At 48.5% G+C, this 24,468-nt stretch overlaps 2 protein-coding genes, 1 long non-coding RNA gene and 1 pseudogene across 3 annotated transcripts; 1 reads left to right on the top strand and 3 right to left on the bottom strand.

The window, feature by feature from the left end:
• Positions 1-10,565: 10,565 nt before the first annotated feature.
• Positions 10,566-11,194, bottom strand: LOC120841807 (annotated as a pseudogene).
• Positions 11,195-11,451: 257 nt separating this feature from the next.
• LOC115325926 lies at positions 11,452-12,081 on the top strand. Its single transcript, XM_029986647.2, has one exon. The coding sequence runs from the start codon at positions 11,452-11,454 to the stop codon at positions 11,998-12,000; it is 549 nt and encodes a 182-aa protein (XP_029842507.2). The 3' UTR covers positions 12,001-12,081.
• Positions 12,082-12,183: 102 nt separating this feature from the next.
• Positions 12,184-13,000, bottom strand: LOC120841812. The gene is made up of 3 exons (XR_005715822.1): positions 12,914-13,000; positions 12,780-12,842; positions 12,184-12,230 (listed from the first exon to the last, which is right to left on the bottom strand). It is a non-coding gene; the product is annotated as an uncharacterized LOC120841812 (long non-coding RNA).
• Positions 13,001-21,205: 8,205 nt separating this feature from the next.
• LOC115308604 (tigger transposable element-derived protein 6) lies at positions 21,206-23,394 on the bottom strand. Its single transcript, XM_029966596.4, has one exon. The coding sequence runs from the start codon at positions 22,217-22,219 to the stop codon at positions 21,227-21,229; it is 993 nt and encodes a 330-aa protein (XP_029822456.2). The 5' UTR covers positions 22,220-23,394; the 3' UTR covers positions 21,206-21,226.
• Between the last annotated feature and the right edge of the window lie 1,074 nt (positions 23,395-24,468).

Here is a 24,468-nt window from a genome sequence, read left to right as displayed (position 1 = left end):
ACCCACTACCAATGATGCCTGGTGGCACCTCCTATTCCACCATGGAGGACACCCTGGACCCCTTAATATGCAGTGGCCAGGCAAACATGTCTGAGTTTTGAAAGCCAGGTCACTGGCATGACTGCCAGGCAGTCTTCCTTGTCCGGAAATTTGATAACTGCAAATGGCTTGTCCATCCTACACTGAAGAAGCAGCAGCAGGAGAAGATGTTCATTAGCTCACATATCCTGCATTACCAATTGGAACCCAGGATGTACCCACAGTTTTGTAAGCTTATGGATGACGGACCACCCAATAAAATTACTTGCACATGACTCTCCTACATTAAAATAGAGTTGGGCATTAATATTGGTCATATCACAAGATGGAGATTTATTAACCTATTCATGTTGCCAGGTTTCCAAGTGACACGCAACAATACACTAAATATTCAAAACCGAATATTTGCACACTAAATGTAAAGAAAAGATTTCTTGGTTGTTTGCTCCTTTAAGTCCCGATTCGTGACAATCTGGCAAGTTCTGCTGAAGTCTACTGTTGGGTAGCACCGTAAATATTCATGGAAGCGCAGAGCTACCCATATCTATGTTATAATCCAGAACAGAACCAGGCTCTCGGCAAGGAAGTACAACTTGCTGTTAAAAATAAAGGTACATTCGTCACTTCCAAATCATCCCCTCTGTCTTCGTGACCTATAGAAACCATGTAAATTCAGTTTTCCTCGTAGGATAATGAAGAAGTTTGGAGAAATTGGCCTTAAAGGGGCCTTGCAACCGTATTTAAGCATCTACCTCTTTGCGGTTTCCACGTCTCTTGGGGTTAGGGCAAGCCAGCGGGCACGGAGAGAGTAACTAAATATCAGTGCGCCATATTTTAACCAGACGAAGCGGAAACCTCCTCCACCTACAGGGGCGACCCGCAGTGCCAAAAGTGTGCGATATGTCGTCTTACGTCCTCGAGCCGCTTCTCAAGATGCTTGAGAAGTGCAGTGCTTTCTTTCACCCAGCCTCAGCCGAGACACTGCTCTAGCAAACCGGCCGAGGGCTTATCTCGGCAAATGGGGCTTTTCTCAGCCCCATTTGGGCAATCACCCTGTCCCTCTTTTCTTCCGCCAGTATGTGGAGAACAGAATCTAAAGCCATCAGTGGCCCAAACTCCTCCAGCGATTCATTGTCTGGGACGCTGCTGGCCTCGTCCTCTGGCACCTGGACAACATCACCTTCTCCGGCCTCAATGCAGATCTTATGGAGGATGCAACATGGCAGTGATGAACCTTGTTGCATGATCAACAGTAAAGAACTCGCATAGCTTCAGCTGCCTGAAACTTTTTTTCAGATCAGCAAACACATTTCGATGAGCACGCGTGTACTTGAGAACTTCCCATTGATGTCCTTCTTCTTTTAGTGAGGGACCCATAGTTTCTGAAAGGAGTCATCAGGTACTCTCTCAAAGGGTAGGCCGCGTCACCCAGGATGTGGTACTGGCCCCTACGGCAGATTTGCGAGAGCTTGTTCACGATGCTGTAAGTCCTAAATACCCTAGCGTCATGAACCTTATTTGAATGTCCCCCGGTTATATCCAGAAACTGCTTGTTGCAGTCACAGATGGCTTTAAGTGCTAGTGAGGGGTAATGGCACTGGTTCACAAATCGACCGGACCTTGTTGGCCGGGCATTCAATTGCAATAAAGGATCCGGTACACCAGTTACCTGCAGTATGAATGCTAGTCGATAGTTTCTCAGAGAAGATAGAAGACCAATGAATAAATACAGTAAATGACAAACAATGCAAACGTTTTTTACACAAGTGCACGCACCAGCTCAACACTGTTATGTCACGTCACGGCGGTGGTGCTTCGGGCACACTTCCGGTCGGGTGTGGGTGGAAGTCGCCATGTGAGAGGGGCATTCTCGTGTTGTGTTGGAAGAAAGCAGACTAAAATCTGCCTTCTTGTCAAAAAGCCACGACTAGGGATGCACCAGAAGGGGCGGGAAAGATGCCACGGTAGGTTTCCCATGTTTTCTGCCTGCCCGGCTCGTCGAAGAATGTGGATAGGTTCTGCGGAAAGAAAAAAACGGACGCCGTCGGAACATAATTGCTTGTGTAATTGCTCAATGTAAACAGTGAATACAAGGAGATTATCATTTACCGGTGGCTACCAGCGACTTGTTATGCGCAATTCACGTGGTTGAATTCTGCTAGAAATTTTCAGTATCAGTACACGCTTTTGCAAACCTGATCGACATATGTCGCTTGGGCTGGAAAAGCTTGTACGGTAGCTTTGTGCAATACAAAAGTGTGTACGGTAGCTGAGGGTGGACTATCCCAGAAAACCTCGGGACTCTGATGTATGGAACTTGAGCCACCCAAGTCACTCAGGTTCCATACATCAGAATTGGAGTATTTGTAGGACAGTGCCCTCTCAAACTGGCAATCAGTTTTCTATGCAACTTGATTTCAAAATAACCCAAAATAACAAAATAACTCGCAATTCGACCCAATGCGAAACCCGACAACTGGCCACCTTACGGGGGATTAACAGGGCACGCTATAATATTAATCTGCCGGATCAGTATTTGATACTACAATCCAAGACTTTTCATTGTTTATGCATGGCAGTACCATTTTTTCCCCCAAATTGACCCAGTAAAACCTTGCCCCCCAAGACCCTTATTATTGACCTTAATGACCTAACTCGAATGCTGAGAGTCGTAGAGTGACGAGTGCAGCCTCCATGGATGAATCTGGATGGCTGTATTGCAAATTCATTCATTGTTTCTGGCGCAGCTTGAAATTCGCAACATGGAGAGTGTCAATGAGTTCACTGATAATTGCACCTGTATTAAAACGACGACATGCAAAGTAAAACATTATTAAATTACCTATTGAATGTGATGGGGAAATCGAGCTGTATTAAAACTGTATTATAGTTGTGATAAAGCATCCAGAATTGCTAGCTTGCTGATCCTGAGGTAGACAAGGCATTCGCAGTGATGGCAAGACCAACGAGAGGGGTGGCACCAGCTTTCAGCGAGTGATAGGCATTTTCTAGGCTAGCACACGCAATCTGCCAGGAAGAGCGCTACATTACCCGTTGGATTGTTTCTGTGCACCAGCCCCCAGGACAGAAACTAGCCAGGAAACACTGGCAGGCGTGCTGGCAGAGTTAGGATGATTCCTGCCGATTTTTGTACGCATAACCGGAATCGGTAAACGAAAAGGTGCAGCTGAGGGGAATTCATTGCAATATGCTCAAAATTATTGGGAACTCACTGGATGAGGTGAGTATAGGGTGAAAATAGGAATATTCCAGTTTTCTTCCTCTGTTACAACTCAAACAACATCACAGCAGCCAAATCAACAAGCTTTGTTAAAAAACGTTAAAACCTTGTTATAGCATGGCTGCCGTGTTATAGATAATAGAGTTCGCTATAGTACTGAAGGTGGTTTCACGCTGTATTTTACAGGCTGTTAGACATAATGCGCATTCAGTCAGGCTGCAGTTTGTCTTTACGAACTGTACACTACATGTAAGACGCATCGACTTGTGCCATTGTTGTTGTGCGACATTGTTCATAGCCAGCAAAGCAATTTACCCTGAAACCGCCTCACAGAGCAGCACAGGCGTCGTGGCACAACTGTCGATGACTCCCTCGGTGGCATGTCGTTCGCATCAACAACACTTACTGTCAATATGTCAATTGTTGAGCTCTCGGCCCGCCAGGAAATGTGAGCCGTGAAGCTGTCGAAGAGAGACGGTGCTGGAACCAAGCTCACGGTGCCTGCTCCCGTGAAAATGCTGTCCGACATCCATGTTAAGAAGCCTGCAGGTAGCTCATATCATTTATTATACCCTTAAAGCGCCCATAGGGCTTTACCTAAGGGGTAGGGGGAGCAAGTACAACATTATACAAAACACAAACAAAAATATAAAACAAGAAAGCAGGTGTTATGGGTTTAAGTAAGTGAAACCAGAGGGTTCTTGGATGGTTACAATATTATCAGGAAAGGAGTTACATTTGTATGTAGCTAACTGTAATGGTAAGAATTAAAAAACAATGTTTGTTCGTGGAGTGAGACGTTCGAGACGTGACTCGATCCTTCCCGATCTCATCTTTTATCCATGAGAGCATGTCTGTTGATGCACGTAACAATTCCACTGTGAGAACTTCATACTCCCGGACGGCTTCCTCCAGGCCAGCAGCTTCCTTTTCTCCTGCACCAGTTAGTGGCTTACTTGACAGCACATCTGCCGTGTTGATCTCCTTTCCCGGGATGTGGGAGATTGTGAAGTCATACTCAAGTAGTCGCATGCGGAAATGTTGCAGACGAGGACTCGGTTCATCTAGACGCTTTGTGGCGAGAAGTGGCACAAGGGGCTTGTGGTTAGTTTCAATATGAAATTGGAGCCCTAGGAGGTATGTGCGGAAGTGGCCACTAGCCCACGTGATGGCCAGTGCTTCCTTCTCAATCTGGGCATAGCGTTGCTCAGTTTCCGTTAGTACCCTGTATGCATAGGCAACTGGTCGTCGCTTGCCTTGGGACTCCTGCGGGAGCACAGCCCCCAATCCATAAGATGAGGCATCGACCGAGAGCGTCAAGTGCTCTCTTGGGTTGTACATTGCCAATGCCGGGGTTGTAATGAGAGCTGTCTTGGTCTGCTCGAAGGCTTGCTGCTGAGCCTCCCCAGTACCAGACTGCATCATGACAAAGTAGGTCTCTCCTCAGCAAGTCAGGGTGGAAACTTTGCCAAACATTTCATTTATTGCTCTAAACCAAAGTTAGCTTCCCCCTCCCCCCTTCGCAGCTGTTGGAAGTTTTTTTTTTTTTTTGTGACTCTTAGGCCGAATCAGCCTGGCCACCCCTGGCGTAGGCCATTTCTGACAGCGATCAACACTCCTCCTCCGCGGCGCTCTATCCTATCACTCCGGGCAACAAAATGTGAGTTGCCCAAAATTCTTTCGGTATTTAAAATTTCTGGGGTTGGCCAAGTTTTGCTGAATACAACAATGTCTGCAGGGCGTGAACCGACAGCAGCTAACAGCTCTTCCTGCTTTGAAAGAATGCTTTTGTGAAGGTTGCTTTTGCGAGAGGATGACTTGTTTTGCTTGAGCTTTGCAGGAACCTGCTTTACACATCCAGCCTTTCAGTCAAAAATATACCGCGAGGTTCCAATATTCGGTTTGTCATGACGTAATTTAAACTCGCGGCCTTGTGTTTTCGCAAACGAAAACATTTTTTCTTTGTGCCTTCAGAGTTTCTTTGCAAAGGTCCTCACTCAACTGAAAGTTGATGCTGTTTAGTTTGAATGCTTTCAAAAGCAATAGTTCCTTATCTTTAGACAAATTAAATTTTACGATAATAGGCCTGGTGCGATGGAGAGTAATCTCTGAAAAGGCCGATTCGGTGCGCTCGTTTGATCGAAAGGGGAGGATCTTTACACCATGCATGCCTACCTTCACCCTTCACCAAAGCTGATTATTTTTTCTTCGGACTGTTTTCATGTCTCGTCCCGAATATCGGGCATGTTAAACTAAAGCAAGCTGTTTCGTCGGGAATGATATTCAAGTGCGGCGCATCTTTGCACGTTTTCTTTGATCATAAAAGAATTTTTAGCTGTAAGTTCGGAAACTGCTGCAACATAATTTTTTTTATTGTCCTCAGGTTTGCAATTTCGCAATCAATATCGTCGATTTTGGACTCAAGGGAGGCGAAAAGTGAATAAGTATTTTTTAGTTTATCTTGTATGGCTCTTATTTCGCTTATAATTTCCAGAGTTGAGCTTGCTGGTAGGACATTAGAGAGCTGGCAGGGGCAGGTTCGAGTTTTCTTTCCACAGACTGCCTTCGTGCTACTAGGAGAACTGACGTGAGGTCAAAGTTTCCTATGTTCTCGAGGTCCCTTCCTAGTGCGTGAAAAGACTGCAGTTGTTGCTCTACCTCCTGCTTCTCGACACGTGCGTCGTAGAGCTACACTGGCATTGCCATCTCTACGCCACCCTCCCGAGAAATCCAGTCTACATCTTGGACGCTCGTCGCCTTGATGTCTTGTCGGCGGGGGTGCTCCCATTGCTGGGGAAGTTCTGTGTATGAGAGCGCAGGCGATGCCTCTTTAAATCCCTCTTTCTTCAACAAAATAAACAGCTGTAGAACAAGTCTACGGCTGCACGCACCCCTTGCTTGCACCAGCAGGGCACGCACATTTTGATTCTGTCACTGCACCGCTGTCGGCCTTTAATGCCAGGAGGACGTTGTGGGGCAGACCAGTTTTTTTCTGGCTCCGGTAGCATACCTCTCGGCCATAGACGATCCCAGGGATGCAATAATGACAGGTAAAAAGTTTACAAGTGGCACTCAATTAACTTTTTGCTTTTCTAACAATAACAATGCTACAATCAACTACAAAAAACATAGCTAAGTGGCCAAAATACCAATTTGATAATAAAGCTAAAACCAGATGTTACCCACAAAAATGTTTTTTTTTTTGTTTCTTTTCATGGTTGATACAATAAAACCTTGGTACCACCTACCCGCATAAGCCGTAGTTCCACTTTAAAAGTAGCTTAGTCAGATCCCTGACATGTCTCCCGTTAAACCTAATGCATTCAATGCCCGCTTAATGCGTAGTCGCTTATCGTGTACTTACCGGTCAACGCGCACTGTTTTCACTTTCCGGTACGTACTAAGTTAGAAGTTGCTGCCATGCATGTGACGCGCAGCGGTGCTAAAGCCGTGCGGCCGGGCCGCCGCGCACCAGCAGCAACGACCACGGCGGGAGCGAACACGCGAAGCCTACCCAGCGTGAAAGCGAGGGCGCAAGCGTGGCGCGAGTTCGGTGCCGCTCAACTCGCCGCCGTTGAGCAGGCGAACGAACGAACATCGGCAACGTTGCTGGCGGGGGACCAGAGTGACCAGAGGCAGTATTGACGCGGTTTACACAGTTTACGTGTACGGGCCTGGCTGGTGGGAGAGGAGGAGCGGAGCTCCTTCGAACAGCGTTGTTGACGTCGCGGCCTCAGCCTCGGAATTGTGTACCGCCCGGGGTCAACTAACAAAGTTGCTGATGCTTTTTCTCGTGCTCCACTTCCCGAGGAACACTCGCAGGATACCCATGGCTTGGTGACCGTCGCGGCCACGACACGAGGATCCCCAGATTCACGGTGGGTACATTGGTGAGCCGCGAGGAGCTTCGCAAGGTGCAGCTGGATGACGGACTCTGCCAACGCGTGTCCGCTTGGCTGGCAGCAAGAGGTCCAGTCGACCGCCCAAGTGACGAGGAGTTAGACTCGTACTTGATGAGCGACGATGGCCTCCTGCTACGCTACATCTCCCAGGACGACGACGATCCGGATGGCTCGGCATTCTGGACCGTGATACCCCGCAAGCTACGTAAGCTTTTCATCCGATACATGCATGACTCTGCCTTGGCAGGACACAGCAGTGGGAGCAAGACTTACAAAAAGTTATCTCAAATTGCTACCTGGCCAGGCATGGGGCAAGATGTGCTCCAATATGCCCGTAGCTGCTCGGTATGTCGGAAGGCAAAATCACGTGGTGGCCAGTCCCCCGGTCTCATGCAACCAATCGCGAGTCAGAGCCCTTGGCAGATTTGTTGCTGTGACGTCATGGGCCCCTTCCCACGTAGTACCCGCGGCAATCAGTACTTGTTCGTGGTAACCGACCACTTCACGAAGTGGGTTGAGTTATTTCCATTGCTGAAGCTAGATTCGCAAAAAATCTGGGAATGTCTACTTGAAACATTCGCCAGGTTTGGCTTTTGTGCACAGCTTGTAAGCGATAATGCCTCCTATCTAACGAGTAAGGTGTTCGTAGATGCATGCGCGGTGCTGGGAATCAAGCACAAAAGAACTTCCCCATACCACCTGCAAGCAAACATCACGGAAACGGTAAATCGGAACCTTAAGATGATGCTAGTGGCCTACACCGAGCGCCACAAGGACTGGGACGCGAAACTGCCCGAGCTGGCATTCGCAACCCGTACGACCACTAATCGGTCAACGGGTCTCACTCCTGCCCAATTGAATTTCGGCAAGGAGCTCGCGTTCCCGCTTTTTAACAGTCTCCTTTCTACAGAGTCAGGGGGAAGGCTTCGCCCCTACGTGAAGTTCGCAGAGGACCTGCGAAAGCACTTCTCCGATAACCTTCGAGAAGCCCGAGAAAATCTTGACGTCGCCCGAGTACAGCAGGCAAAACAGTACAACCAGGGGCGACGTGACTTGCAGTTCGAGGTGGGAGATTTTGTACTTCGGCGTACTCACCCATTGAGTGACGCCGCTCGAGGCTTCGCAGCCGCCCTCGCAAACAGGTGGGAAGGTCCGTTTCGCGTGCATGAAAAGTGTTCACCGCTCACTTACGAACTAGTTCACTGTGAGTATAGTGAGGAAATCGGACCTGTTCATATCACTGACCTTAAACGATTTTTTCAAGCAGAAGACTAAGATTCCTCGCAGGACCGGAACGACACTGACTGCAGTCCCGTTCCGGAAACCCCCTTGTCTCTACCAAGGCGGCGGTATAACCTGCGACGTCGGTGACACCGAAGAGAGAGGAACCTTTTTTTTGTCTCCTTGGCCTCTCGCATTTTGGGGGTAGTTTTCGACTTCCACGGATCTGCCCCCTTTTCAAGAGAGGGGGAGAAGATTGTGTACCCACCTCAGATCCGTTATTTCAAACTTTCTGGAAGGGGTGCATGCGAAGACAACGTCAGGCTCAACCCCCAACTGAGCCCCGTGTCATCTGCTTCCTTGTTTTTCTACGAAGCTGGCCCATGGACAACACCGTCACCACAGCCGCCATCGGAACGACACGGCGGCCGGTCTCATGGACGTCGGCGCGCCAGGGACGGCCCAGGGAACCATGGACCGCCACCACCCTCTGCAGGATGGAGCGGCAGCTGGCTTGGATCAGGGACCACGTGCAAAGCAGCCACCTGGTGGAGCCCTGATCTCGAACAAGCTCAAGCGACAAGCTGGAGCTGACCGAGCCGCCGTGCTCGTCAGCAGCCGCCGCGCTCGTCCAGCAGGCGCCGGCTGGACTTACGTCAGTCCGCCCAACAGCGCCATCCACCTCCTGACGCCCACAACGTCTCCGTCATCGACATGCCGGACGAAGCTTGAGGGGGGGGAGGAAGTGTGGGCGCCCTGGCGACTCCCAAGCCAAGTTAGCCGACTGCGAGGCAAAGGTGCCAAACTTTTCCCGCGTGGCGGCGATGTCACGCCAGCCACGCGCACATCGGATGCGCCGCCTTGATAAGGCAGATCAGAGGCGGCGCACGGAGAGTCGCTGCCTGGACTCGGGCACCGGTGGTAACCATGTTAATCGTCTCGTCCATGTCCCATTAAATGTAGTTTCTTGTTGTTGAAACCGTTGGCTCCGTGTTATTCCTCCGGGTCGGGTATGCAGCAAGGCAAACCGACCACAATGGAGGAATGGATGCATAGCGGAAGTTGGACGGTGACTTGCGCCACCTAACCACATTTTTTTTCTTACTTCAGATTATATTATTTAAGCCTGTTTACTTAGATTTAACACTTTTCTGTTTATTTATATAAAATAAAATCCCGGGTGCCCTTTTTCTCTGTTAAAATTAAGACCAAATATCGCAAAATGCCCCTTTTTTTTAGATATACAAATATAATAAAAAGGACATGTCATGGTGTTAGGTCGTGCTTTTAACAAAAAAGGCACACGTGGCTGTAACTTGTTTTTGTGACGCTTAGGGTAGATAATTACGTTTGCGCCGTAAAATTGAATCTTTAGTGCCCAACGTCCATCAACAGCTGCTTTTTTCTTTTTCGTTTTTGAGCTTTTGTTCCTTTCGAGGTGCATATTCTGCACATATAATAATCTCATTCACAGCACACCTTGAAAAATTCCTACAAAGAAAATCACTATTCAATATCCGATTCAATATTCGGCTCTTTTTTCTTAATTCAATTCGATAACTGCTATTCGGTATTCGCGCACCACTACTTATAAGCACATTAAAAATAAGTAATATTTCGGGGCATCAGGAGCCCATTAAGGTAAGCTACCTTTTATAATACCGTACTCACCTTACAATAAGAACATAATTTACCTACCGAAGTGGGTAAATTATGTTCTTATTGTAAGGTGAGTACGGTATTATAAAAGGTAGCTTACCTTAATGGGCTCCTGATGCCCCGAAATATTACTTATTTTTAATGTGCTTATAAGTAGTGGTGCGCGAATACCGAATAGCAGTTATCGAATTGAATTAAGAAAAAAGAGCCGAATATTGAATCGGATATTGAATAGTGATTTTCTTTGTAGGAATTTTTCAAGGTGTGCTGTGAATGAGATTATTATATGTGCAGAATATGCACCTCGAAAGGAACAAAAGCTCAAAAACGAAAAAGAAAAAAAGCAGCTGTTGATGGACGTTGGGCACTAAAGATTCAATTTTACGGCGCAAACGTAATTATCTACCCTAAGCGTCACAAAAACAAGTTACAGCCACGTGTGCCTTTTTTGTTAAAAGCACGACCTAACACCATGACATGTCCTTTTTATTATATTTGTATATCTAAAAAAAAAAAAAAGGGGCATCGAAGTGGCCCAGGCAGGCGGAGCAACTCGAGAAACTCAATCGCGAAGCCATCCGCATTGTTACCGGACTGCCTAAGTATACGCCCCTTCGGGAGCTGTACGCACACGGCGGCATGAACCTCCTGTCGGAACTCGCCGAACAGGCGCTCCTCGCCCAGAGAGACCGCCTCAGCAGCTCGACAGCTGGGCTTTCCATATTGGAAGAGCTTGGCGTGCCTCCCAGTCTGGGCGTCCGCCCGGCAGACGCGCACTCGCCCCCTCCGTGGGCCGCCCCGGTTACCCTTACCGACGGAAAACCCCTCCCACGAAACATGGGACCTGGAACGAGCAACTCGGAGCGACGCAAACGCTTTGCCAAAGCGCACACACGCAGCGTCGCGCACAAATCACCGCCTACGCACACCATCTACACTGACATGGCGGAGACCTTGCTGTCGACTACCGGCGACGACGGGGAAGGAGAGGACAGAACCCCCAAGCACGTCCAGGCGGTCGCGTGGGTCGACACCACCCATGGCATTCCGAACGCGGCTGCGCTTTCGACCACTGAAGACGTCGACACTACGCAAGCGGAACTCATGGCACTTCTCCGAGCATCCCAGTGGGTTCTTCAAACTTTTTCACCAACAGACATCCCACACAGGCTCCTACTGTTCACCGACTCGACTCGCGCGTACGAAACTTGCAGACGAGCGAGCGGGAGCCCCTCAATGTACACGGGAATAGTCGGCGAGTTGCTCGCCGCGTTCCTAGAACTTCGAAACAAGCTCAACATCCAAGCTACTATTTCCTGGGTGCCCGCGCATGCGGGCGTTGACGGCAATGAGTGGGCCCACAGCGAGGCGCGAGCAGCAGTTCGCCAGATGGCATCCGCGCCGAACGCATTCCACAACTCAGCCGGCGAGGCGGCCGACCCGTCTGTCGTCAAGGAAAGTGCTAAACAGCGAAGGCGGAGAATCCTACGGCACTTTCGTGAGGAGCGGGAGGAACGCCCGGACGAGCAGTTGCGTCCCGTTCCTCCGATGCCGAATGACCTACCGAGGAGCACTCAGACCCTCGTCCGCCGCCTCGCGACCAACACTGTCCTATCCCCAGCGCTGCGCCATAAGTTCTTCGGCGACGATCCTGACGAGGGGGCGTGTCGCCGGTGCCGGAGTGCCGCGACGGCTGCCCATGTTGTCTGGGAGTGCGAGCGCCACGCTAGCCTTCGGAAAACAAAACTGGAGGAACTCCCAGACGAGATCCGTCCGGCGACGTATGTTGATTGGATTCTACCCACCAGTCGTGACAAGACGATCGTCTCCCTGCTGTGGACAAAGCTGGCGGAGTTCGTCTACGACGACGACGGCCCCGGTGGACGACTTTGCAGCAGCCGAAGGCGCTGGGACCAACACCCACCCAGACCGCCATGACGGCAACGGCAGATCCTTAGGCCCGCACCGATGCAGACGACAATGGTGCATTATATGTGTGTATGGTATATGTGTGTGTATATGTGTATATATATATATATATGTATACATATATTATATATAACAGGGCAATAAAGAACGTTCTAACAACAACAACAACAACCTACCGAAGTGACATTCTGCTGCTCCTGACATCACCCTAGGGCTCCTTGGTTCTGGCAGCCATTGAACTGAAAACAAAGACGAGAACTCTTTAAGAAATGTCATTACCTGCAGAAGAGTTCTGCTGCTAGGAATAAAATAATTAATTCTGAATGCCTTGGTAGCAAAGCATAAGCACCATTAGTTCTGTAACCATTGTACCACAGATCACAATGATCGCTAGAATGATGCAACTCGGCACAATGACAGATGATTACTGCTCTCTAATGCTGCGTGCACATCGCCATGCTGCTCTCTTCTTTGCTATTTAAAACTAGTCTCGGAGCTTTTTGATTTTGCATCATAGACGTGCCGACGCCCAGGGTGAACTATAAATGTTAGAAACAATTTGCTAACATGAATGTGCCTGGACAACTCGTGGCAGTAAAAGTACTGTGATATTAATTATCCTGAAGTCTTGTTTCCACGAGCCATTTTAGAAATAAATGATTCTGCACTGAAAACGTTTTGAGTGCTGTTTCGAAGTGCATTGAAATGAAGTAATATTTTGTGTGTCAGAGATCCTTCAAATTTTGTTTTTTTTTAAGACACCTTGGATGAGAATATAATCAACATACCACAACGAAGTTCACCTGCTTGTGACGGCAGTGCAGGACCCTGTGCTTCTCGCAGCTGTTGAACTGAAGAAAAAAGTTATAAGTATAAACCATGAGAGCTACTACAAAGCAAACATAATTGTTATGGTACTCACTTGCTGCTAGCTTGCCATCACTGGTTCTCTGCATTGATTCAATAATATTGGTGAGCTTCTCCTTCTCCTGGCAAGCCTCAGTGTAGCGCCGCCGCCAGAATGCTGCGTCTGTCTTTGCCCTCTTCAGCTCGACTGACGACAACGGACTCGTCTGTATCGCTATCTGAATCACTCAACTGGCGTTTCCTCCTTCCAGGTGCCTGCAAGGCACATAACAAAAAATAGCACCCTGTACAAATACTACTGCAGCACATGAAACTAAGGTGGCAATATGGGGAAGTTGGTTCATGATTGATCCAAGAAAACAGCGCGCGAAGGAACGAAACGAGCCTGCTCGTCCTGTCTCCTTCCTTTCTTGTCGTCATACTTTGTACTCCGTTTTCTGTATTTTACAACAATGAAACATGCCCTTCTGTGGTATAAAGACTATGCATTAACACAAAGAAGAATGATCTGTTACATACACTGACAGCACTGACGACACCACTGTTTTTGCTCTGATTTGCTTAGTTGCTCTTGCAGGATACATTCATAAGCACTGCTTTTTGCTGCTTGCTGCATCTCTTTTTGGCTTTTTTTTGCCCTAAAAAAATGAAAGCCGTTTACAATTCCCTGTAACGCCGGTTAGAGCGCAGCTCTTGAGGAGGAAGATGGAAGCATACTGAGGAATATGTGACTCCTTGAGGTCACGTGACCTAAGGGGGCTCGCGTGACGTCAGGGGGGTCACGTGACCTCGGAGGGTCATGTGACTTCAGGGGGGTCACGTGGCCTCAGGGGGGTCACGTGACCTGAGGCGGGTCACGTGACCTGAGGGGGGACACGTGACCTGAGGGGGGTCACGTGACCTCGGGGGGTCACGTGGCCTCGGGGGGGTCACGTGGCCTCGGGGGGTCACGTGGCCTCGGGGGGTCACGTGGCCTCGGGGGGTCACGTGGCCTCGGGGGGTCACGTAACCTCGCGGTGACGCCGACGCCAACGCCGACGGCGACGCCGCTCAAGACGGAAACGGGCCCCTAAGAGCTGCACTCTAAAAAGGGAAACAATGTGACAACCCATTGAAGGCAATGACACACCCAAACACAAGATAAAATTATGAAATTATTAACTTTGACTACCTGGATATTCCGATGTACAACCAAAATCTATAACATGACACTTTTCGGGAACAAGCAATGTATATGAGGCCCAAGACGGCATGCATTTATATAGGGTCTTGTTGATTCCAAACAACCACTGTAGAGCAAGCTGAAAATATTGGTACCTGCATGTTGTCAACTCAAGTTTTCTTCAAAGGTTTATTTTAGTTGTCTAGTTTACATTATAAAATGTATGCTCGGAATACACTGTTCTGGGAAATTTAAATTTCAGTTTAGTATTGCTTTATAAGCACCATACCTGCTTCAATGATACCCTGTCAGATGAAGCTGCAGTATTGTCTTCAGCCTCAAAATCAGATGTCTGCTTCTTTTCAAGATCCTCTCTGGTGTCTGTTACAGCAAATAATTAGAACAAAAAAATTATTTTCATCCTGGGAAATATGTTGGCACCAGAGCTCTAATGAGGTAGTTGCAATATATAGCACAGATGCAAAATACATATAGGTATAGGCACAAATGAATGCTATGTGCCTATAACTCTGCCAATGCTTGAAAATAGTCTATAGCGAGCTCAATGGACCCTTTTCAAGAGCCTATCAACAACATTGACAGTCGCCACTGCTTGTACACGAAGCATGTAGCTGGATCCGAGTTCTCTTCGAACGCTGACGTAGCACTTGTTTCCAGTACGAGCTGAGCTGAGTTCACGCCGAATGCTAACACAGCCCTTGTGTGCAATACTTGCTCAGAGTATGTGATAAAGCAAAGCAATGGCGGGAAGGTGGTGGCACCAACTTTTGAAAAAGATCTTTGGATACATAAATATTCAACTTTAGTTGCGTATGGTGCCGATTCTATTGATCTACTACATAATGCAAGACAGCTCTTCTAGTGTGAACATATATATTAGATAGCATAACCCCCGCAGGGGGCACCTGTGAAAGCAGGTGTTTGGAGAGTGGCGTCTCCACGGACCCCGAGCCCCGCAGGGGGCGCCTGCACCTTAGGTGCTAGGTGCTTGGTGAGTAGCGTCACCACGGACCCCAGCCACGTGGGCCACCATACCCGCACGCAGGGGGCACCTACTTTTGTAGGTGCTTGGTGAGTGGCGTCACTACGAACCCCGAGCCATGTGGGTTCGCCCACCCACGTCTGGCTGTGCGTGGCGTACCCGTGTCCGGGGAAAAGGGGACCCTGGTGGTTGAGCTAAGCCCGGGGTATGTTTGGACCCTTCGGGGCCCCCCGGGCGAGGCAATACACCGCTTCGGCCCCTGCTTCTCGTAGACGGGTGTCCTGGCTTGGCCCGACCAGGATGATTCAGTCAGTCGCCTCTTCTACCCTGTTCTTCCTCCTTTCACTTTTCCTTCCACCTCCTTTTTCTTTCTTTCCCTCTACACTCTCTTCCTTCCTTTTTCACCTTCTTAGGCGGCAAGGGCTAACCTTGGGTGGCGACAGATAACTTTCTTGAACCACACTTGGTTATAGTTACTGGGTAGCACTGGTAGAGTAGCATACCCAGCCAAGGTATACTTGCTATGGGGTGCTACCTACCCCCTTGTTGGGCTCGGTGGTGGGCGGTGCGCCACGGTTTCTGAAAACCTCCCCATCTTTATGGGTTCCAAGCAAAACCAACTTGATCGGCCTCCCAAAAGAGTCCGCACCGAAGTTTTAATCTCAGACAAGACTCCAGGTAACCAATCCAAGTACCCAAAGTTTTTGGTGATTCATTCCGAAGGTGAAAAGCAGTTATCAAAATTATCGCCCTTCCTCGTTGCGAAAGTACTCGAAAGTGTTGTGGGCAAAAGCTTCAAAGCCAAAAAAATGTCTACTGGCGACCTTCTGGTGGAAATTGAGACCAGCGAACAGAGTGCGGCCCTCCTTGCACTGAGTGCGGTATCCGACCATAAGGTGTCAGTCACGCCACATCGCACACTGAATACGATTCAGGGAGTTATCTCTGAGGATGACCTTTTAGAGTCAACTGACAACGAAATTGCTGAAGGTCTTTCTGACCAAGGGGTCGTGGCCGCAAGGCGTATCTGCATGCGACGAGACGGACAGGAATTAAGAACAAAGCACATAGTTCTAACCTTTGAAGCCACCAAACTTCCTGAAGCCGTCAAGGCTGGATACCTCCACTGTAGGGTTCGACCATATATCCCTAACCCCCGGAGATGTTTTCAGTGTCAGAAATATGGACATGGTTCCCAGAATTGTCGTGGGAAAGCCACATGTGCAAAATGCAGCAAAACCGACCACAAGACGGATTCTTGCACAAACAGTGCACAGTGTGCAAACTGCAATGAGGCCCACCCAGCGTACTCCAGATCATGTAGGGTATGGAAAGATGAAAAAGAAGTTCTGACACTAAAAGTAAAAGAAAACTTAACATACCAAGAGGCACGTCGCCGTTTCGCTTTCTTGCGGAAGGGCGGCTATGCGCAGGTGATGCAGCGGGGACATGCACCACTGAAGGTTGCAGTGGCTACCCAAACATCCTTTTTGGACTACCGGAAGCCACAGCAGTCCCCCACGCCCAAGCTGAAAATTCAGCTGCCCGGGCGTGCAGTAACGGCTGGGGGATCTACTGCCTCCTCCAGCCAGACCACCACCCCTCCCGCTCTCACGGGGCAGCAGTCTGTCCCAGTTAGTGGCGAGGGGGCACAGACGGCATCCCCCTCGCAGGATGGGTCGGCAACGGCCAAGCCTGGCCGTAGCCCGCGATCCCCTTCAAGGGAGAGGGGCCCACGCCCTCAGGAGAGGAAATCCACATCCAAGGAGCGGCATGGTTCCTGTGCCACTCCAACACCCAAAGGACAGGAAGAGGAAGTCTCCGGCACTTCCCTGCCTGGCACCTCCAATGCCTCTTTGGCTGGAGGTGGTCGAGGCCGACGCCTGGCACCTCGTGGCCAGAGTCTTTCCACACCTTCCGGAAAGGTCTCACCACAGGAGTCGGAACCTATGGATGAGAATACCCAGGCCTCCTCTCATGCGTCTGACACAGAAGACATGGAGTGGCAGGCTCCCAAGGCCCGCCATAAAAGTAAAAAACAAATAATACCTCCAAAGTAACAATCTCTAACACATGACTGCAACATTTCTTCAATGGAATTGCAGGGGATTGCTTACTAATCTTGACGACGTTGACTATCTTCTGCAGGAACACAAACCTGCAGCCCTGTGTTTACAGGAAACACATTTAAATGCCACACATACCAACTTCCTCCGAAATTTTACTGTCTTCCGGAAGGACCGCCCAAATGCTACCATTTCATCTGGAGGAGTAGCGATAGTGGTTCCAAGGCTGGCTGCTTGTACGGCCATACCCTTACACACTCCTTTAGAAGCAGTGGCAGTGCGTGTTCTAGTACATAAAGCCATTTCTGTTTGTTCACTATATTTATCACCCTCACAAGCTATAACCAGTGCAGAACTTCATTCTCTTTTAGATCAACTTCCAAAGCCCTTTCTTTTGATGGGGGATTTTAATGCCCACAGTACCCTTTGGGGTGGGAATCGAACTGATGTTCGTGGGAAAATAATCGAATCAGTTTTAACTTCTCGAAGCCTTTGTCTTTTTAATACTGGTACGTCAACTTATTTTAGCACCTCATCCTTATCATCGACCTCCATCGACCTCTCCATTGGTAGTGCCTCGTTGCTGCCTGACTTCTCATGGAGTGTAGATCAGAGTCCCTATGGTAGCGATCACTTTCCCATTGTTTTAAAAAGCACAGTCTCTTTTAAGTCATTACAAACTCGAACTCCACGTTGGAAGTTAGAAAAGGCTGACTGGGCCACTTTTAAAAAGGAGTCAGAGTTGCATCCAGACACATTAGTTAGCTTAGATGTCAATGAAGCCTGTGAAGTCCTGACTAATGTAATTGTCCAAGCAGCACAGCGCTCTATTCCAAAAACGACAGGACGCTTACCATCAAAACCAAAGCCTTGGTGGAATGAGGAGTGTAGCCTAGCTCGTAAGCGGCAAAACTGTGCATGGACAATAGTGCGCCGTTACCCAACAGTTGAAAATGTCATTAATTTTAAAAAGCTACGTGCTAAGGCCCGCTGTGTAAGGCGCCAATCAAAAAAGACCACCTGGATGTCGTATACTTCCTCAGTCAACAGTTCCACAGGTGTAAAAGTCGTATGGGACAGGGTCCATAGAATTAGAGGGGATTACCGTGCATTTACTATCCCTCTCTACACTAGATGGTAGTCGTGTTCCCACACTAGAACAGCAGGCAAATATTCTTGGGGAACACTTCATGTCTGTCTCGGGATCTGAGCATTATTCAGACACATTTCTAAAATACAAGGCTGCCAAAGAGAAAGTGCCAATAAAATGTACCGGTGGTTCTAACGAGGCTTATAATCAACCATTTACCCTTGTGGAACTAATGATTGCCCTTGACAAGGGAAGGAACTCGTCCCCAGGGCCAGACCTTATTCATTACAGTATGCTTCAGCATTTACATCCTGCAACATTAGATACCATCCTGTTGTTTTTTTAACTCTATATGGTGCAGTGGAGCTTATCCCATTCTCTGGAAAAGGGCAATTGTGATTCCTTTGCTAAAGTCTGGAAAGGATCCATCATTACCCTCCAGCTACAGACCAATCGCACTAACCAGTTCTCTGGGAAAAACGTTTGAACGAATGGTGACCTCCAGATTGGTGTATTTTTTAGAACAGGAAAACTTCTTCGACAAATTTCAATGTGGGTATCGGACAGGGCGATCAACTGTTGATCACCTTGTTCGCCTAGAAAAAACAGTCAGGGATGCCTTTGTTAACAGACAACATTGTTTATCGGTGTTTTTCGATATTGAGAAGGCATATGATACCACATGGCGGTACGGAATTTTAAGTGATTTAGTTTTAGCTGGAATTCGTGGGAAAATGCTAGCTCTTATCAAGAGCTTCCTCGATGAGCGCTCGTTCCAAGTGAGGTTGGGCACGACACTTTCTGAAACGTTTGTCCAAGAGAATGGTGTTCCCCAAGGGTCAGTGCTGAGTGTTATTCTGTTTCTGATCAAAATGAATTCTCTTAGACAGGTTCTTCCCCGATCTCTCTCCTATGCACTTTATGTTGATGATGTGCAAATTTCCTGCTCTTCGTGTAATTCAGCTATTTGTGAATGCCAAGTTCAACTAGGTATTAATGGAATGACACGTTGGGCAGATGAGAATGGTTTCCGTTTCTCAGCGGAGAAAACAGTCTGTGTTCTGTTTTCTCTTCGAAGGGGTATCATTATAGAACCCACTCTAACTTTGGGAGGTCAGACCCTAAACGTACGTCCTGAGCATAAATTTTTAGGGGTTATTTTTGATAAGAAACTTAGCTTCTGTAGTCACATCTTGCAACTAAAAAAGAAATGCCTGCTAGCATTGAATATTTTAAAAGTTCTTTCTCACAAGTCCTGGGGTAGTGACAGAAGGTGCCTGCTGCGTTTGTATCAGTGCCTTGTTCGATCGAAATTAGATTATGGTTGCATGGTGTACGGCTCGGCACGGCCGTCTCTTCTTCAGGTCTTGGATCCTGTCCACCACCTGGGACTACGACTTGCAACGGGGGCTTTCCGGACCTCTCCAGTCCCCAGTCTCTACGCTGAATCTAATGAATGCTCCCTTGGAAAAAGACGTCTGTTCTTGGGCCTTCAATATCACTTAAGAGTTCGCTCCATGCCTCGACATCCTGCACTCGAAGTGTTTCTGGACACGCGGTATGAAAGAACGTACCAGAACAAACCCTCTGTTGTACCTCCCTTTCCTCTGCGCCTTAAGTCTGAGGCCGAGAATTTTGCAATAGACTTATCGAGTCCGGTAGCAGCGTTGCCCAGCCCAGTTGCACCCTGGAACATCACATCTATTCCGATTAATTTTTCTCTTTCCAAGTACGACAAGAAGAATGTACCAGCAGAAGATCTCAGGCAAGAGTTCTTACAAATCTCCGAAAACTACAAAAACTTTGTACAGTTCTACACGGATGGAACGAAGGGGAGCAGCAGTGTTGGATCTGCTGTAGTCGGGCCGTCATGCAATATTGTAACGCGGCTCAGCAACCAAGCCACCATCTTTTCTGCAGAGTTATATGCCCTACTGTTAGCTGTGGATACTATCATCAAAAGGAATATCAAGGCCGCCGTAATTTTCTCAGATTCTCTCAGTGCACTCCGTGCACTTGCATCCCTAGATCGATCAAAATATGCCTTTATTCTGCAAATACGAAACAAGATTGTAGCTGCCACAAACTCCAACATCACCATTAATTTCTGTTGGGTCCCTAGCCACGTCGGTATAGGCGGAAATGAGGAGGCCGATAAGGCTGCTAGAACATGTCAGAACATGGACACAGAGGTTACCTCCATCCCATACCAGCATTACAGGTCCTCATTGAGAAAGTTGATTAAAAAGAAATGGCAGGAGGAATGGGACACTGAAGTCCATAATAAACTCCATTGCATGAAACCTGTTCTTTCCGAGTGGGCCAGTTGCCGACATAACGAGCGTTTTTATGAAGTTGTTCTCTGTCGCCTGAGAATTGGTCACACTCAACTCACACATGGCTTCCTTCTGCGAGCAGAGGATGCTCCAATGTATGAAGAATGTGGTGAAACACTCTCCGTCTTGCACATTCTCATTCAATGTCTGAAATATCATGAAGAGCGTTGCACCAACTTTTCACGGTTTTTTAGAGAACAGATCCCATTCCACCCAGCCCTTTTGCTGGGAGAGGAGCCTCTTGTTCCTCATAACCAAGTTTTTAACTTCCTAAACAGCATTGGCCTATTACAGCACATCTAAGTGGATTTTCTTTGTATTGTTCACATTTTATGAAAGATTTTAAACTCTCATATTATGCCTCACCTTTAAATAGCACCGCAGTTTTTTCTTCTACCATTGTTCTGGCGCACTATGGCCTTAGCAGCCGCTGCGCCATTAAAACCCAAAATCAATCAATCAATCAGATAGCATAACAGGACAGGACAGGAGAAGCACTACTCACAACTGCTACTTTACAGAGAAAGGCTAGAAAGAAGCGTAGAATGTGATGATTGGAAATTATGTGAAAAAAAAGTTGAATGTTGTACAGTTGAGCCCACTTATAACGAACTTGATCGCCACGCGGCATTTGTTCGTTGTATCCAAAGTTCGTAGTAAGTGGACCACCTATAATACAGGCAAAAAGAGCAAGCGAGAAGAAAGTTAACTTTATTTTTGAAAAAAGTCCATGATGCAAGTCTGCTTCTTCAAAGCTGATCGCATCACTGCCGTTTCTAATTTTTCCAGCGCGGTAATATGTTCATCACCAAGACCTCTGCTGCACACGAGTTCCTTAAGCGACGCGATGTAACCGATCGCGGTTGAAGCATTCACAGCAACCGGCGGTAGAGCAGCATCCTCGTCATCGTCCTCGTCGGTCTCTGGGCAGTCGGGAAGGGCTCGCACTTCACGCACAATAGCTTCGTCAGTGCACGGCTCCGCGATGTCGGCGTCGTCATCAGCAGAAACGAAATCGTCCCAGGCAACGTCAGGTCCGGCCAGCTGCGTGTCAACGACGCGTTGCCACAAGTCCTCGTGCGACCGGCCTTCCTGTGGGTGATCTATGGCGTCCTCGGTGCCTGGGCCCATAAAACCCGCCTTACGGAAGCAATTTGCTATGCACTCCGCGGTGAGTTCCATCCACGCCGCCTTCAACATCTCCACGGCGGCAAGCAAGCTGATGTGAACCGGCATGGCGGCATCTGGCCGATCAATTTCGATCAACAAGCGTTGGATGACGCGCCGCCGGTAGCACACCTTGAACGCATGAATAATGCCCATATCCAGGGGCTGAATTTTGCAGGTTGCATTGGGAGGCAAGAAGAGAACTGTCACCGCACTCAAGGAAAGCTGCACATGGTGCGCCGCACAGTTATCCAGCACGAGCAGGACCTTCCTGTTTTTTCGTGCCATGTCGCGGTCAAACTCGACAAGCCACTCGGCGAATAAGTCGCGGCTCATCCAGGCTTTCGTATTGTTCCTGTAGCGTACGGGCACGTAGCTTCCAAAGCATCGCGGCTTACGTGACTTGCCAATAACAAAAGGTAGCCGCCGGTCACTGCCGTCCATATTGGCACAGAGAAGAACGGTTATCCGCAACTTGCTGTTCTTACCTCCCGCGCACTTGTCGCCTTTCAAGGCATGCGTTTTAGATGGCAACATCTGATAAAACAACGCAGTCTCGTCGGCATTGTAAACGTCCCGTGGAGCATAGCTCGCAATTGTTGGGAGGTTGTCGAAAAGCCATGCATCGACGTCCTCGTTGTTCACAGACGCGGCCTCGCCGACGACCGCCTTGAAAACAATTCCGTGGCGAGCCTTAAACCGGTGGAGCCATCCATTGCCTGGGCTGAAATCGGGAAAGTCCAAAAGGAAGGCGAAGTTCCGATCAGCGGTCCACTGATCGGAACGTTGCGAGACCGGGCGTCAGCGAACCACTTCAGCAGTGCGTCCTCAACGTCCGCGTAGGTCGCCTTCCGAAGGCGCTTTCTTGTCGGGTTGGCATTCACGGTAGCACCAAGAATCTTTTCCTTGTCCTTAGCAATGGTCGAAATGGTCGATTTCGACAGTCCATACTTCTTGACCAAATCGCCGTTTTTTTCACCTTGAGCAAGTTCATTAACAATGGCCATCTTCGTTGCAATGTCGACTGCTTTCCTTTTAGCACCTGAAGAGGTCGGCATACAGTCCGCCATCGCACCAGGCGCAAGTCAAGCCCTTGGACTCGCGCGTTGAGGCAACCTTCAAATCCCCGATCTGGGAAGAGCACGAATGCGGCAACGATGTCAACGCAGTGCCATCGCACAGAAAGAATCGACGGCTCAATATCCGCGGTCCGGGATGGCAACGGAGCAGCAACAAATGGAGAACCGGTTTGGGCCGGTAAAGCGGGTAGAGCAGGCGCCGAACTTTCCGGATTGGTCGACGCAGATCACGTGGATGCATCCCGACGACGCGGGCGGCGCCACTTTTTCTTTCGTCACCGCGCGCGCGCGCTTTTTCGTTTTCATTTTTCAACGCGCGCTTTTTCTTTTTTTCTTTATTTTCTCCGCAAAGGAGCGTCCGGGGGACGCTCCGTGGGCGAAGTTCGTCTGCCGCGGGTTCGCAGTCGAGCGAAACCGCGCCAAGCACCGCCGGCTCTGTCAACTACGGGGGCCGGACAGCTTCGCGTTCGCTCTAACCGAGTGGTGAGGCCGCAACAGTTCGTTCTATGTGAGACACTGTGCCATTGCCCCAATGTATATTTTGACGGTAGCACCACCCTTGTTCGTACTAAGCGAGCGTTCGTTATATCTGCGGCCGTTATAAGTGGGCTCGACTGTACATAGATTCGTAATGATACAGAAATTAATTAAGTATTCAATTATGAACATTTTAAAGTCTAAAAATAACCCAAAACGTTAAACATTAGTCACCCAGCCTGAGCCTTGATAGTTTTTGTCTAATAACCTCTCTGGTCATCCGGTTCTGGAAACGCTCGTGTGTTTCTGTACATGCGGCGCCGCCTGGCAACGGGCTAGGGAAGGTTGCGCATGCACAGTAAGGTCAGAGATACAAGGATTCATGTCCAACAATGGTATGCTTCGACGTAGCTTTGGACCATCGCTTGATGTGAGAGCGCTTGATTTGGCAAGCCGCGACGCTAGCTACCGTTATCTAAGGTCTTGGCTGCGTGGTGCGTGTGCAAGCAGAGTTGGTTGCTGCGGCAACGGTGAGAAGTCGCTTTGTACGGCGCCGAGGAGCCTTTTCTCTTGGAGCTCGATGTGCAAGCTCTTTGACTCATGCGCCAAAACAAAGCGCTTGCAAACCAAGCGGTGGTCAAGACGTATCATAGTTGAACGCAAACCCTCGTATCTCTGACCTTACTGCACATGCAAAACCTTCCCTAGCCCGTCGCCAGGCTGCGCAGCATGCACAGAAAGCCACGCACTTCGTTGTTCACATTTCAATGGATTGCAATTGTATGTATGTGCAAACGTACAAAAAAGCACGATTAGAAAATACAAAATTTGCAAAGGTGCGTTTGAAATAAGAATGATTCATATATAGCACTGAGGGATTTTCTATTTATTCAGACGGATTTTCTATTATTCAGACAATTAGCACAAAAAACTGATTTGCTGCTCTCTGAGTCAGCAGAGTAATAGAATATGCTCTTCTTTAACACGCAGTAAAGTGTTATGCTTGTCATTACTGTGTTTAAACAAACTGCAAAAACAAAAGTGGATATATTGCGGCGGCCGGCACAGTAGCTCAATAAACAAACTGCCGGTAGTGCCACAGCTTCCATAGGCTAGCTGCAAGTGGGATCCATGCGGTAGCCGTGGTCTCCCAACGTGAATTTGATTGCATATGGTCGCAGTTGCACGTGTTTTCTGATGCTCGCACCGCCTACAATATTTATTTTCAAA

The sequence above is a fragment of the Ixodes scapularis genome, unplaced genomic scaffold (genome assembly GCF_016920785.2).
Source record: "Ixodes scapularis isolate PalLabHiFi unplaced genomic scaffold, ASM1692078v2 PGA_scaffold28__5_contigs__length_5199819, whole genome shotgun sequence".
Lineage (NCBI taxonomy): Eukaryota > Metazoa > Arthropoda > Arachnida > Ixodida > Ixodidae > Ixodes > Ixodes scapularis.
Note: the sequence above shows the minus strand (reverse complement) of the source record. Positions and strands in the feature narration are given on the sequence as shown.